This window comes from Drosophila albomicans, chromosome X (genome assembly GCF_009650485.2).
Source record: "Drosophila albomicans strain 15112-1751.03 chromosome X, ASM965048v2, whole genome shotgun sequence".
Taxonomy (NCBI): Eukaryota; Metazoa; Arthropoda; class Insecta; order Diptera; family Drosophilidae; genus Drosophila; species Drosophila albomicans.
Window position 1 is genome coordinate 21,118,378 of NC_047627.2, and position 17,145 is coordinate 21,135,522.

Consider the following 17,145-nt stretch of genomic DNA (forward strand, 5'->3'; position numbering starts at 1 on the left):
GCACATTTATGTAAACTTTCAATGAAGTTCATATACTCGGTTGTGCTTGATCCGAAGAGAAACTGACTTTTAATACCTTGTGCAGTATTTAAAAAAAGACTTATTTATAAAGCCTTAACAAAAACACATTGATACAATTAAGACGGAATTAAAACTCTTCGATAAATTCACATACTGTTCTTGTTCTTGTTTCAATTTAAAGTTTTAAGCTTAAGCTTTTCTTTCAATAAAGCAAATTTTTGTGCTGCTTTTATAATAAATTCATTTTATATTACAAGATCAGCATAAAATATCAACAAAATATCAACCATAATAAATATTGATATAAAAATCTTATTCATTTATTAACCGAATTGATTGCATAGAATATTTAAGAATTTTTTAACATATTTTATTGAAATGAATTTATTTTTTCATCTAATGAGCAAATGAAACATAACCCCTTAACAATATTTATATGATTAAATGCCACACACACAAAGTTTAATTTGCCAAATTGCAGACAATTTGTTATGCAATGGAGCTAAATGCCGCAGTTGATCCGCTTGAAATGAAGCCAGTGTCTGGAGCTTGGCACGACATAAAATTCACCCCAATTAAAAGCGACAAAATGCAAAAACACAAATAGCAAAAAACGAAAAAAAACGAAGAACTGCGAACTGAGAACTGAGAAACGCAAAACCAAAAACGCAAAACCCAAAAACTTAGCTGCAGTGGAGAATAATTTTTCATTCAGGTTCAGTTTCGTTGGCACACAAGGGGCAAATAGTGTTGTTACAGGGGAGGGAAAGAAGAAGAAGAGCTGTGGCTTCTTTTTATTACCACCTTAAAACCCTGAATGTTTCCCATTCCCATTTTTTGGACGCCAATGGAGCAAATGCAAACATAATTTTTCTTGCTCCTAATACCAGATAAATGCAGACAAGAAGTAAAATACATGCAGCAAAGCGACAGCAGCCAAAAAAAAATTTTTATATATATAAAACTACAAAAAAAAAAAAAGAAATGAAAAAAGTGTGGAAGGAAAATGGAGAAAAAATATTTAAAAAGTGCTTGCAGAAAGTTCTTTAACCCCAAGTGGCCGCCCCCCCAAACCAAGCTTTTTATTATTTTCAACATTTATTTGCGACGCGTAAATAAAAAAAAAAAACGAAAAACGAAACTCGAATCGAAAACGCGAGAGGAAAAGGAGGAGGAGAAAGAGAAAGAGATGGGGAAAATGGCAAATGGAAAATGGCTCTCTAAATAATAAAAGCAAAACTGCAGAGCAAAAGTGGGCGGACTAGTCAAATGCATTTTAGAGGTAAACATCGGCCAAAAGGTGGGCGTGACAAAACACCGCCGCCTCCAGCCAGCCAGCCAGCCACCGCTGGCTGCCGTCCAATTGACGTAAATCGTGCGCAACGTTTTTGGCAGCCAAATGACTGCGGCTTTAGCTGCGCTTCTTGGCAAAGGTCAACAAACCAAGTGAACTACAGACAACCTCGCTATTCCCTTTATCTAACTATCTATCACCCTTTTACTAGCTCTGCTCTCTCTCTGCTCTCTCTCTTTCACTCTCAACGTAGTTGGCTTTTGCTTGGCAGCCACATCAATTGTATCTCCAGTTCCAGCAGATAAGCAAATAGCATCCAAATTTCAAGCGAATCACAAAAACAAAAATAAAAAAACAAAAACTAAAAAACCTTCCACTTCATTTCCATATTTATCACAAAAGTGAGCGCAGATCAATTTTCATTCGCAAATGGAAGAACAAACTCCCCAACCCATTGGCATAGAGGCTGAAAATGCAACAACCATCGTTGTTAATGAGCCAGAAATTGCAGCCAGCTCATCGGGTAATAATCCAGATGCGGCCGATGATAGACCCGGTGTCTCTGGGGTCCATCTGCTGTTGATGTGCTTGAATACGGATCGTCATGTGACATTCCATGAGGGTGTTGTCGACAACGAGGGCATGAATCGCCGCAAATCCAAATGCTGTTGCATCTATCGCAAACCTCATGTCTTTGGCGAGAGTTCCTCGTCCTCCGATGATGAGTGCGAGCATTGCTGTGGCCATCCCGAGGTGCGTCTACGCAATCGCCTCAAGAAACAGCAGCAACAGCAGCAGCAGCAGCAACATTGCCAATGCGGTTGTCAGCAGCATCGCAATCATCATCATCATCCTCAGCCACAGCAGACACTGGAGTTAGTTCAGCATGAAACGAATGCCAACACAGAGATTGCTGGTGATTCGGGCAATGTTAAGATCAAAACCGAATCAAACACTCTGCTCTCGGCATCCTCACAAGCCATGCAGCATTCATAACTGCATTTTACCATCTCGTCTAAATATGTTTTCTTTCTTTTTTTTCGGCTATATTTGTGCATTTCATTAAAACTGTTTAAATTGTCAAGTTCAAGTTATTCGATTTGCCTTATTTATTCAAACAATTAATTTGGCACATCAGCATTGAAAATTAAATTTATGTCTGCTTTATGGATCCTAAAAGTATGCAACGTTTTTTTGAATGGAAATGAAATTCAGCTTACAATGCATTGAATTCCTTTTTATTTCAATTTAGAGTGCGTTTTAGAATGTGGTAACAGGCTACGCTAGAAACAAACAAATTAAAAAATGTATTTTAAAATATGTACTATAGAACTGTGAACATTGAAATAGCAGTGCTAACGACATATGCATTTAAAATTGAAATATACTATGTTATTATAAACAGTTTAATATATTTTTGGGTATTAATAAAAACATTTTCTCACATTAGATAACTTAATATGTGGATAACAACAAAATATGCATTTTCATTAAACTAGTTTTGTCTGTGTCAAACTGTAATTTCAAAGTTCACAGCTGTATATAAAAATATATAAGCTCAAGTCTTCTAGTTTCACTAAAAAATTGAATCAGCAGTAGTACTATAATAGTTAAAGATGGAAATATATTTAAAATATATTGTACTTCTTAATTTGTAAGCTCTTTTTGAAAAAATATGCAATTGAAACATTATCATTTAATTAAACTTCGTATACTGCTTTCTTCTATAAAGTTTCACATATGGTGAATATCTCACAAATACTACATCGAAAAAGGATATCAATAATATATATAATAATATACTACTTTATTTCGCCGATCATTCGGCGCATTTAAAACATTTTTCTATTCTGTGACAAGGCCAATGTTAGTCCCATAAAAAAGTAGGCCGGAGACAAAAGTACAGCAAAGGCAGCAGCAGCAGGGGGAGCTGTGGAAAGACAGCCACAGCTGGTACTTGGCCGCCATTAGTCAACGCCATGCCACGCCCACTGTCCACGCGCCCCTCTATTGATTGATTATGGGAACTGTCTGCGCGAACTTGTAAATAGATTAATGAACTGTTGCTGATGCACTCAGCTGCGATCTGTGCTGTCGGCTGTGTGTGTGTGTGTGTGGCATGTGGCATGTGGAATGCCTGCTGCTGTCGGCTGTCTGCTGCTGCTGCTGCAGTTGATGTTGGCAGGCCAAGCAGCCTGATGCCGCCCTCAACTGAGAACTGGGAATTTCAGAGCTGTCCCGGGGTTGTTGCAACTTTGACATGTGGCAGCTGCTGCAAGTTGCCCGATTGCCGACTGCCGACTGCTGGCTGCCGGTTTGTCGGATTGCCAATACTTTGGCCATGTCTCTATGAGGTGCAGCGCAGGCTGATTCAAATTATGCAATCGTGTATTCCTGCAGGACACAAGCGAGCAGTCGAAGCAAGTAAAAGAAGTACAAAAATGAATATTTATGCAAATTGGAATTGAACATTTTGCATCCTAATGTAAGAAATATCTTTAAAACGTACTTTACCCAAAGACTGAAAAAGCAAGAGAAAATTCCATAAAACATACATTTCATTTCATAAATTATTCAAGCTTATAAAACTACAAGCTGCTTAAAAGTTCTTTCCATTCAATAAATGATAAACTATAATAAAAATATATAATAAATATAAATAAATTAAAAAAAAAATAAAAATATTACAAGTCGAAATAACTTATTTGGGTTTAGAAAATACATTTTAGAAATCTTGGTGAAGTTCGTAGATTATAATTTAGTTTCTTATAACAGTACAAGCTATTTAGATATTGCTTAGTAAATTCAATATAAACTACTTAAAGTTAACTTATGTTTTATATGCATTTTGTTAAAATAACAAAATCAATTCCTTTTTGCAATCAAATAAGATAGAGCGACAAGAGTCTTTAGGCTACATCAAAAATTTGACTGTTGAATATTGCTTTAAGAACATGAATTTAATAAATAGAATTTTAAAAATTCATTTCAATTTTAATTTAGTTTCGTATGCATTATTTTTAAATCTAAATACAATTTTCAAATTTTAAGGATAAATTATATTTTGCAAAATGATAAAAATATGATTACATTTCATGAAATTACGCAGCAAAACAATTTACTGATTAATTGTATTTTGTAATAATGAAAAAGGTTATGATTAAATTTTATATTTGAATTAAGCATATGCAAAGTCCATAAATGATCCACTTTTCAAAATTAACTGATAAATATTATATAAAAAACAGCGAAGAAAAAACTGCATTCGCAGTTTATAACTGAAAATTTTAAAGTAGAATTTTGTTACTATTCTTATTGTAAATTTAAAATTGACTGCTGAAAAAGAGCAGCATATAAATTTCATTAATGTATTTGTTTATTATTGTTATTAATAATAATTTCCAAAAATCATTTAAACGAATATAATTAAGAAAACTGTATAAATGCATTTGTATTTTAACGTTGTGAATTGTAAATTGCAATTTCGTCGTTTCGTCTGGCGTTCAATAGTTTTTGCTTCGAAGGATATCTTGGCAACAAGCTTGCTATTTCCTTTTTTTTTCTAGTTGTGTTTGCTGTTGTTTTTTGTTTTCTTTTTGCTGCCAAACTTTGAACCCTTTGCGACTCAGTCGCGCTAGGCAAATGTGCTCTAAGTGTGAGCGGATGTATGCTAGAGTGTATGTGTGTGTGTGTGTGTGTGTGTGTGTATGAGTGTGCCATTAAACCACATTTTAATATGTGTTGGTGCGCTGTGCACTGTGCCGTTAGTCGTTTTTATGAGGTCTCTTGGCGCTTGATTCCGCGGCCCAAATGCTGCCAACCGCATTTGAAGTGGCTGCTGGAAATGAAATACGCCACAGCAAACAGTTACCACAGTTTGCATAACTCATATGTGTATGAACGCAACACACATCCCTCTCTCTCTCTCTGGCACTCTATATGTGTGTACTCTCTTGTGCTATATACTCGTATATTTGTATATTCGTATTCGTATTCGGATCTAGGCACATGAGTTGCTGCTGTTGCTGACTCTTCTCCCCAATGCAATGGGTGCAAAAAAAAAAAAAAAAAAAAAAAAAAAAAGGAACCCAGCAGATTTTGTAACTTGGTCAATAGGTCGACTCGTTGGAATTCGGAATTCGGGAGCCGCTTTTGGTTTGCTATTTTACTCTTTGCTGCTTTTGGTCCTGCACTCTTTCTCTCTCTCTCTCTCTATCTCTCGGTGTCTCTCTCTCTTTCCCTGTCATGTTGATCAAATCAAGCACTTTTGGCATTTACATTGAATCGCTGGCATTTCTCGGCTCACTTCTTTGTCCAAAATTAAATATGCTCGATTGCAAAAGCATTTTTATTTCTATTAAAGACCAAAATGACATCAAATTGTTGCTGGTTTTATTTATTTTCTTTGTTGAAATTAAGTATACCCAATCATAAGTGTTGTAGGTTTCTTTATTTTTTTTGTTTGTATTTTTAATCTATAGTTAATATTTTATTCCGCAATTGCTAAGCAATTGCTTCTCAGTTCTATTAAAGTCCGTACCAGTAAACAAATTGTTGTTGGTTATAAAATATTAAATTATATATTAGAGTTTATGTTTTATTCAGTCGTCTTTTTTTGAACAAAAACGCATTTAAATATCCACAAAATGCATTAAATTTTTGCCCTTTTCTTTGCTGAAATTAAATGTACTTATGTCATAAATAATTATATTAAAGCAAAATGTTAACCAAATATTTTTAGTCACGAATTCACAGTATATTATCTATTTTATTTAAAATTTATGAAGCAATCTTTCGCATTAGTTTGCAATTGAACTTTCCAGTAGTTTCTTTTTTTCAATTGTTTATTATTTTCTCATCTTTTCGTATGCATTTTAAATTTATTTTTAATCTTTGTCAAAATATTGAACACGGCCTTAAGTCGTATTTCGAGTTAATTTATTATGATTGAAAAATATAAAATAAATTTGTGACTTATCTTGATATTGTTGCTCGCAGTGAAGCTTGTCCCTCACGCACTCCTTGCGCCTATTGTGACTGTCAAATGGTGTCCTTTCTCTGGGTGTGTGTGTGTGTGTGTGTTTGTGTGGGTGTGTGCCAGGCTCAGCTGTCAATACGGATGTTTTCCTCTGTTCTGTTCTGTTCAGTTGTATTTTTTTGTCGGTTTGCAGCCACCATTGATGAGGTTGAACACATTTCTGGGTTGCTCCCCATTTGATGTGTTTTAAAATGCGACCCATAAATAACGGTAATGACAGATGCTGGCAACGCAGTTGGCCTTTTAACCGGCACGTCGCCCACCAAAAAAAAAAAAAAAACACACACACAAAAATAAAGTGAGAGAGGGAGAGAGAGAGAGACAAGTGTGAAAGGTACACTCGAGTGTGGTCGACTGTGAGATACCCGTAAGATATTTGCAATAAAATGATGAGAGTGTAATATTATACTGAAAAAATACTAAAATATACCGATTGCTGTATTTGGTATATGGATATACTGTTACTTTCAAAATAGATTTCAAAACCATGTCTGTTAAATATCGCAAATATACTGAATGCAATACTAAAATATACCGAAGGCTACATTTGGTATAGAAATATACTTTTACATTCAAAATATACCATATATTAAAAATTAGGCCGATTGTCAGCCAAAGCATTCAGAACCTGACTGTTAAATATATCCAATTAATATACTGAAAAGTACTAAAATATACCAATTTTGCATATTTGGTATATGTATATACTATTACCTTTAATGTACCATGTTAACCAAAGCAACCAGAACCTGTATGTAGAAATACTTAAATATACTGATTGCTATATTTGGTATATCTATATACCATTAGAAGTATACCATAGAGGATAAATATGCCAGATACCTGTCTGAAAAAATACTAAAATATATCGATTGCTGTATTTGGTATATGGATATATACAGGCTACATTTGGTATATAAATATACTTTTACATTCAAAATATTTCATACAAAAATTGTGCCAGATTGTCAGTCAAAGCAATCAATCCTTTCTTGTTAAAAATATCAAATTAATATACTGAAAAATACTAAAATATACTAATATATACTATTAACTTCAACGTGTACCATGTCAATCAAAGCAATCAAAACCTGCCTGTAGAAATACTTAACTATACTGATTGCTATATTTGGTATATTTATATACCATTAAAAGTATACCAGAGAAGATAAATCTCAATACCAAAGCAATCAAATAAACAAAAATTTGTCTGAAGAAATATTAAAATATACCGATTTGCTATATGTGGTATACAAATATACTATTATAGTCAACATATACCTTCTACCCAATGGGTAGCGGGTATAAAAACAAAGCGAATGCGAATGCGGAATCGCAGACAGCGGCAAGCCAAGCTGTGACCTCCACCCAGCTGTCTCGACAATATCTTGTAGGCTATGAATAAGTCGATTACAAAAGCAAACTGGCAGCCCAACAACAACAACAACAACACGAGGAAGATGAAGCACATCTTGAGGAGGCGAGCTCAGATTCTGGTGCTGCTGACTTACAATATTATTCCACTGCCAATCTCTCTCTATGCCTATATATCCTCGTGTCATTCTGACAGCACTTTTTATTTCTGCTGTTGTTATTTTTGTTTAACACCAGACATTTTAAAAGTGACAGTATATATAAATATACACTCTTCTCTTCTTTTCTTTTCTCTTCGGTTTTTTTTGCAAATCATTTAAAAAGCACTTAAGTGGAAATTAAAAAGAAATTATTCACTTTGGCACATTTCACTTTGCTCGAATTGAGAGAAACAATTTTACACAATGTTTCATCGGTTCTCGCTGTCTCTTTCTGTCTCTCTCTCTCTCTCTCTGTCTCTCTCTTTGCATTGCGCATTGGTGTAATTTTTGCGGTTTGCCTCATTATTCGAGCCTGGACTGAGGTCTGTGGACCACACACATTCACTGTACAGAGACGAGGAACCCATTGGAGTCGCATCCCTTTTTCTTTTTCTCCCTTTTTTTTTTGTTTTTTTTTTTTTGTTTTATTTAACCCTGCTGAAGCTGTTTGCCCTTAATTGTGGTTTACTCTGCCATCGCTTAGCCATTGGGCATCCTTTTGTCTCTCGTTTCTCGGTTCTCTGTTCTCCGTTCTCGGTTCTCTGTTGCTCGGTTTCTGTCAATGACTATGTCTGGTATTTTGCGCATTTTACCACAACATTTAGCATTATTTTAATTGTTTATTACAACCTCAGAGCCCAACTCAGACAACAAACAACAAACAACCAACTGGCATTATGGCCCAAAAGGTGTGAGCCACAGTTGTAAATAAAAGCCCCCAAAGCAATTCAAAAGACTTTGTGGCACTTGAATGCGAATGTGCGTATGGCTGCTTCTATTTTAAATATATATATTTTTTGAGCAAAAGTATTTATGGCAAACCGTTGCCTGCAGCTTCATTTGCATCAATTTTCTTTGGCAAAAGTAATAGATATCGTTTAGTGTATTTTAAATACTTAAATATTTATAATAATAGTATTTATTGCAATGTAAAAGATTCTAAGCAATTTTATAACTACTTTGTTTGAATGTTTTTGTATGTAATTTCTCATTTTAAAAAATAGTATATTTGGTATATTGCTTTAGTACTATGTACAAAATATACCAAAGTATATATATGGTATATGGATATTTGGTATATTGCTATAGTACTTTGTACAAATAATACCAAAGTATATATAGTATATGTACATTTGGTATATTGCTATAGTACTATATGCAAAATATACCAACGTATATATATGGTTTATGGATATTTGGTATATTGCTATAGTACTATGTGCAAAATATACCAAAGTATATATATATATATGGTATATGGATATTTGGTATATTGCTATAGTACTTTGTACAAATAATACCAAAGTATATATAGTATATGTACATTTGGTATATTGCTATAGTACTATGTACAAAATATACCGAAGTATATATATGGTATATGAATACAGTATATAAATATACATTCAGAATATACCATAGAGTGCAAAATATACCAGATTGTCAGACAAAGTAACTAAGACCTGCCAAACAAAAGTATTTCTTTATATAGACAATTTTTGTCTGATCGCAATCATAATCGGCAATCATAAATAGTGTAGATATTATGGTATTTATCTTTCTATTCAAACATAATTGTTAATCAACTTATTTAACCTGTGAATACTTGAAGATTTTAAGTTTTATTATTTTCTATTTTTAAATTTGATATGTTCATATATAAATATCGTTATTTTCTATATTTAATGTTGCCCATTAATCACATCATTTATGGATCAAACCACACCCCAAAAAAAGAGAGAAAAAAAAACCGTAGATACATTTGCCATGTTGATAACAAGCAACCGGCTATCGAAGGTATGAATTATTATTGGGTCTGAGGGGGTTATAAAGAATTTTGCTCGGTTTCATATAATTGTTATTTATTTGTTATAAATTTCGAGGCATTTGCGCATTATTTTATTGTTGCCGTAGGCGTCTCATATGTGTTGTGGTTGTTGTTGTTGTTGTTGCAGCCACTGGGGAACACTCCATGTAGGCCAGGCAATAATATTTGTCGCCCCCAAAAAGTATGTACTGCAAAATTATTGACATCTAAATTACAAGCATTGTGTTTGCCTCCTCCGCATTGGGTGTGTTTACCAGCGAGTGTTCCTAAAGTGAGTGTATAGCGTGTGTGTGTGTGTGTGTACGGTGTGTGTGTATACGGTGTGTGTGTGTCTGGTGTGCTTATGGCTTTGTTTGCGACGTGCCCTGCTTTGCTTTAATGCCAAAACTGCCGCACAATCAGTTACAGTCTCAGCTGTCAATAGATTGTTGACATTTTTCTTTATATTTTCATATCTCATATACGCACACACACACACATTCGCACACCAGCAGACATATGGGCCTGTTTTGTTGCCCACTTTTTGTGTTTACTGCTTAAATCTGCCAATTTACTCGTTTACGTTAAGGCTTTATGCCCCCCCTAACCCCTCAGCTTCCACACCCCACAAAGAGTTTTTCTCCTCTTGGCTTCCTTTCCTTTTCGGTGCTCCTCTTCTTCTTCTGACTGCGTCGTATGTGTCGTGACTGCGGCCTCTCTTCTTCTTCTTCTTCTTCGTCGTCGTCGTGTGTGGGGAAATTAATATCTGTGTCATTTCATTTCATTTTTTTGTCTTTTCGCTTGTTTCCCACTCGCTTCGCTTCGCTTCGTTCGCTTTTTGTTGTTGTGCTGTGTTTCTCCCTTTTGGGTTAATAAGGCTAAATTGAGAGAATGTGCGGCGCACTTAATTATCATCATATTTATTGTCTTTATTTATGGTTGAATACGAGATACTACTACGACTGTGTGCGTGCGTGTGTGTGTGTGTGTGTGCTGAGCGATACAAAGTTGAATTTTTGCGACTTTTTTCCGCTTTTATGATAGCTCATAATATTTGCAATCATTATTTATGATTGCTGCGACGCTCTAGCCTTGTCACAGCCCACAAAAAAAAAAATCCGAGACAGAGGGAAAGAAGGGGAAAGCGAAAAAAAACATAGATTGACATTAACTTAAGTCTAATTTATTGTACTATATATATAATAGAATGTAGTGATTGAACAATATTCATAATTAGCTAATTTACAGCGAATGTTGCAACTATTACAATTCAGATTCCACATAGTGCTAAATTTATTAAAGGAGTTTCCCTAACTTACAAAATATATTAAAAAAGAATGTGCTGCAGCTTTCTGTGATAGCTAAATTTAAAGACAAATGTTGACTTATAATCTCATATTCAAGTAAATTTGATTTGAAGTCAAATGTGGTTTAACTTGAATTAATAAAAGATTCACTTGAACAAAAAATATAGAAAAAAAATGAAGTGCATTATAAATAAATTTGAAATCAAAGTTTACTTTACATTCAGCTGTTAACTATTATGATGACTTATCTCTTTATATATTACAAAGATTTACAAAACACAAAAAAAAAATACTTAAAACAAAAGTATTGACGTAGCTTTTTTCTTTTCTAATCAAATGTCGATCACTTTGGACTGGACTTTATTGAATTTTCCAATATAGGCGCATTGATACAAAGTAATAAACTTAATTAAGTAATAAAAAAAATGTTTACATCAAAGTTTTGCTGTTGATTTTTCTTTTTTTTTTTAGCCAAATTTAAAATCATATGTTTCCTTAAAAAGTCGACTTTAAATAAAAATGTACTAAACAGAAAAAAAAAATAGCTTAAAAAAGTGTTGCCATAGCTTTTATCTCATTTTTTTTTTTCTATAAGGTAGGGCTTAATACAAAGGTTTACGTGATATTTCTAGTTTTAAACTATGTTGCTTTAGCTTTTTTCTATAATCAAATGCTGCTTTACAAATATTATATATATTTAAAGATTAACCTAACATACAAAATATTTAGAAAAGAGGATCTGCTTAAAGTTTATTTAAAGTCAAATTTTAAGTCAAAAATTGTGTTACTTTCTACTGCAATTTATGTATATATATTGTATGAATCTGATATAAGTTAATGTTTAGCGAGTTTAATAAAATGTGAACTCTTTATAATGTACATTTATAAGCATTTTTATTACTGCACTTTCAAGTCCACCGCAAAGTCGTTTTAATGCCTTTGCATGACTCACAGTGGACAGTTGTCTCATCGATGACAAAACTTTGCTCTTTGTGCTTTAATCAATCATTTTGCTAGCAAAGTTTTGTTCATTCACAATTTAATGGCCACTCAACCTGGCTGTTGGATATCAATTAATTTGCAGCTTATGCGAACGGCTGCAAAGACCACAAAAAAAAAAAAAAACAAGGCAAGGAAAATATGTAACTTTTTGGTTATAGAAAAGTTGTCAAATTTTGATATTGTGTATTGCTTTTGAACTTTTCTCGCCAGTCAAAAAGTATAGCCAGTAAAAATGGCCTAAAACAACAATAGAGCAAAAGACAGAGGCCATCTATCAAAGGAGCATATCCATCAAGTGGAGTCTGTGTGGAGTAACTTGAAGGCACAAAGAAGATACGATCATGTATTTGCTCATTTCTTGGATGGGTTTAAAAAGTCTCCGCAAAGTAAAAGTCAAATAAAATCTGTGCTACGTTCTCTCCGTCCCTGGCTTGTGCTTTGTGTTGGCAAAATTATGCCCAGTCAGACATGTTTTGCTGTTTGTACAACCTTAAAACAATGGCAGGAACGAGCAACAGCAGCAGCAATAATAATGCAAACTTCTTTACTGGCTCACAGGTGCACAAATGCCAGGCAAAAAGTATAACAACAAAAGCGGCGACTCAAACAGAAGCAGCAGCTCCACAAAATTTACATAGCAACAACAACACGACACACAAAAAAAAAGAAGGGAAAAAAAGAATTTGTCAAGACTTGGGACGCGGCAGGTGGCACGTGCCAAGCGAAAGCTACATGCATTATATAGTATACTATATATATATAAAAGTATATGTTTAGAGGTATATAAAGTGTGCTATATATACTTATGTTGTTACTACATCAAGAAGAGAGAGAGAGAGAGTGGGAGAGGGAGAGCAGCCAATGGGCATGAAAGTCTTACGAAAGTGTTGGCGAAAAATGTTTGTCGGTGTAGTTGTTGTTGTTGTTCCTGTCTCAAGCGTGTTGGGCAAATGTATGCATGATCATGTCTGGATTAACTTAATGAAAGCACAGCATGCAACAACAACAACAACAACAACAGCAACGTGACAGCAACAGCAACAGCAGCCGCTACAAGCGCAACTACAATGACAACTAAAGCTGCCGCAACAACGACAACAGCGAAACCAAACAGCTGATGGCGTATGATAAATAATGTTGTCTGGGGCTCGAAAATTCTGACAACGTTGCCAAAGTCCAAACATACCTTGACTCTGTTCTACTTTCCACTGCTTTCTTCAGTTTGCGATCCTTTTAAAAAGCGCTGCAATTTAATGTAGCATACTTTTTGGGGCCAAGCAAAAATGATTTTATTTCAGGGCTTTTGACGTATTATTTGATATAATGCAAACTTATTTTTACTTATTCGACAGATCAAAGAAAGAGTTAACAATTGTGAAAACAATAAGAATTTTAAAATTTAGATATGTTTGTCAACTTTTCATTAATTGATTTCATTTCATTAACCATTCGGAAATTCCGTATCAAGTGTAAATTAGTAAATGCAAATATACTTAAATAAGAATTCGATTCAAATTTAAGAAATACCTGAATATTTTTTATTGGTTATTTTGTTTTTGATATTTATTTTTCTTCTCAAAAGTTTACTGTTCAATTTCTTAATATTTATTTATGTATTCTTCATTAAAGTGGGCAAATATTGTTTTTCCTAATATTAAATTTTATTAGAATTATAGAGATAAGTTTACTGTGTTATTTTTTAAGATTTAAAGCTATTTTACATTATTTATTATTTTACTTAAGTTTACTTTTTTTTTCCTCATAAATTTGTCCAACAGTTTATTATTTGTTGTTTTGTTTTCAATGTTATTTTTCAATAACTAAAAAAATACATTTAAAATAAATACATAAATTTACTTTAGTTTAAAGTTTGGTTTTGCTATAGAAAAGATTACTATTGAATTTCTTAAGCACGTTTATTTTATAGTTTCTTAAGCAGTTTCGTGTTTGCCAATATTTTTTTAAGACAGTGTCAATTTTGATTATTTTTTTGTTGGCTCTGCTTTAGAGCAGCAGCAGTTCGAATTGATGTCGGAGTTCCTATTATCTTGCACGTCATTTCATTGTGAGAGTGTGTGTGTGTGTGTGTGTGTGTGTGTGTATGTAAGTGTTGTGAGTGCATGCATGCTGACATGCTGACGGAAACATGCAGCGAACGTGCAACAGCAGCAGCAACATCAGAGCAGCAGCAACAACAATGCGAATGGCATTTAAAATCCTTCAGAGTCGCGACGCGACATCGTCCTTGTGTCTGACAGACATTGCTGCAAAGATTTACGGAAAGTTTACAGCCCCAGACATTTGTTGTGGCCTTTATAAATTGTCTGTGCGTGGGCCAAGGTGTATAGCTATCTCGCTCTCTTTTACTCTTTCTCTCTGTGTTTTTGCAAAAGACAACGTCATGGCAAGCACACACGTATTGCTGTTGCTGTTGTTGTTGTTGTTGTTCTTGCTGCTGCCGTCGCGTCGATTGCTGCAGTGTCAGCGCCCCACAATGCACGACAGCAGCAACAGCAGCAACACGACCAAATAGGCAACAACAATCACGAAAGCCAACAACAGCGAGAACATATAAAACACAAAACACGGAACACGAAACACGTTAAGCGCATTGCCATTTGTGCCACATCATGGGGAGAGAATGCCAAGGACCCGTAAAGCAGCGTGTGAAGAAAATTGTGTGTGTTTTGCTGTGTTGTGTTGTATTCTCTTGTGTTGTGTGTTCTCTGCTTGTGGACAACAAGGGCAACGTCAACGTCACAAACATACATACGAGTACGTGGGAGTCTCAGAGTCTCACAGAGTCTTTCGAGACTCTGGGAATGTCTAAAGCTGCTGACACAATGCAGACAGCTGGCAAAAGTTGTTTCGATATTGTAAATGTGTTTTTGTGAAATCGCCGATAGCTTAAGGTGGGATTCACCTACGTCTCAGCTTGATTGCCGACGGCAGCAGAAGGCAACGAAGAAAGGCGAGAAATTTCAATTGATTAGTCGATAAGGTTGATCGATATTGTTCGTAAAATAAGACTTTACTTGCATCACAAAAATATCTTTGACTTCAATTGCGAAGTTCCTCTTGGTGAAATAAGACTTAACTTTCATCACAAAAATATATTATTAAATATCTTTGACTTCAATTGCGAAGTTCCTCTTCGTGAAATAAGACTTAACTTTCATCACAAAAATATATTATTAAATATCTTTGACTTTAATTGCGAAGTTCCTCTTCGTGAAATAAGACTTAACTTTCATAAAAAATTTACTATTAAATATCTTTGACTTTAATTGAGACTTACGTCTTGGCAGCAGCTGCCTTTAACACAAGATGCAACACACAACAAGCAATTAAGATTAATTTCGCATAAACTTTGGCAGAATGCGTATACGACGCGTATGCACACAAATTAACTACTCGCGATTGTTTTACACGTCTTGTCGTCGGCCAGTTACGAGTAAGACAATGCAGCATCAGCCTCAACTCAGCTATTATATTTGCGTATGTGTGTGCGTGTGTGTTTATGCCACACACTCCCTGTCGAGTGGAAATTGTTTGCCTTTATGCCAGCCATTTAACAAGTTTATGGCTTTATCCTGCATCTGAGAGCTGCTGCTGCTGCTGTTGCGTATTTGCCATCGCGAGTGCAAATGAGTAAACTTCAGCTAAAGTTGACTTCAAATTGTTTCAATTAACAGCAGCATCATAAACAACAGCGTCGCTGAGTGAACTCTTTTGATGATGCTGCTTTCCCCTTCTTCCTCTCTCTCTCTCTCTTTCTCTCTCTCTCTTCATTCTCCTCTCTATCTGCTTACATAAATAACATACTTCACTTATGACGAGGGTCGTAGCAAAATTCTCTTTCGGATTATGAGTAGTCAACTTTTTCGGGTGATATCAAATTTCACCAAAATTTCTCACATTCACACATCCACTTAATTATTTATCTTCATCTTTGACTTTGTCTTTAACTCTTTTCTTTTGTCGTTGACATGTTTGAAAGCGATTAAGGTAAACACAAATTTGTCAAGTCGACTTCAAGTTATTTTTGAAGTGCGTAATTGCAGCGATTAGAGTTTTGAACATCACTTTTTATACAATCAAGAAAAGTACAATCATAAAACTTGCAAGTTTTCTTTACAGCTTTACCTGTTTTTCTATGTAGTTCTTTCCTTTGTTGTGCTCACAATTAAATTATTATAGACTAAACAATATATTAACTTAAGCAGAAACAATAACCGAATAGCGAATTCATATACCGCAGAAATACTCAAGAAAATAGTACCGTAGGCTATTTTGAGTAGAATGATATGGTACTACATTCAAAATATACCATGAAATATACCAACAGTGCGGTATTAAATATAAACAAGTAAGAAAGCTACAGTCGAGTGTACTCGACTGTGAGATACCCGCTACCCATTCTAAATAAAAGAAATATATTTTGCGGTATCATTTTCAAAATATACCGAAAATACTAAAAATATACCAAATGATATGTTTGGTATATCGACATAGTACACCATTCAAAATGTACCATAGACGGCACAATATACCAGATTGTTAGCCAAAGCAATTAAGACCCCTAGTAAGTAGGAGTTTTTGCCCATACAAAAGTATTTCTTCAATAACTTCCACAATTTGCATCTGATCGCAACCAAATTTTCAGGAATCATAACTACTATTGTATTTATTATATATACCAAAATTGGTAACTCTAACTTTAAAATTACGCTTGTTATTAGATTTTTTTTTTATTTGCGGGGGCGGAAGTGGGCGTGGCAAAAATTTGAAACAAACTTGATATGCGTGCAAACATAACAAAAGCTGTCGAAAAAAAATTATAGCTCTATCTCTTATAGTCTCTGAGATCCAGTGTTTCATACGGACAGACGGACAGACACACAGACGGACATAGCTAGATCGTCTCGGATGTTGACGTTGATCAAGAATATATATACTTTATAGGCTCGGAGATGCCTCGGTCTATCTGTTACATACATTTTCTTCCGGCACAAAATTATAATACCCTTTTACCCTATGGGAAGCGGGTAAAAATATAGCAAAACAATATACCAATGACTATTTTAGGTATATGATACAGT

General features: G+C 34.4%; 2 protein-coding genes across 8 annotated transcripts in view; both read left to right on the top strand.

Moving 5' to 3' along the window:
• The window catches only part of LOC117577937 (putative uncharacterized protein DDB_G0280331), a 106,464-nt gene that overhangs the window by 63,862 nt on the left and 25,457 nt on the right, over positions 1 to 17,145 (top strand). The window lies entirely within an intron of this gene.
• On the top strand, positions 1,583 to 2,392 carry LOC117577858 (E3 ubiquitin-protein ligase PPP1R11). The gene has a single exon (XM_034262807.2). The coding sequence runs from the start codon at positions 1,745 to 1,747 to the stop codon at positions 2,309 to 2,311; it is 567 nt and encodes a 188-aa protein (XP_034118698.1). The 5' UTR covers positions 1,583 to 1,744; the 3' UTR covers positions 2,312 to 2,392.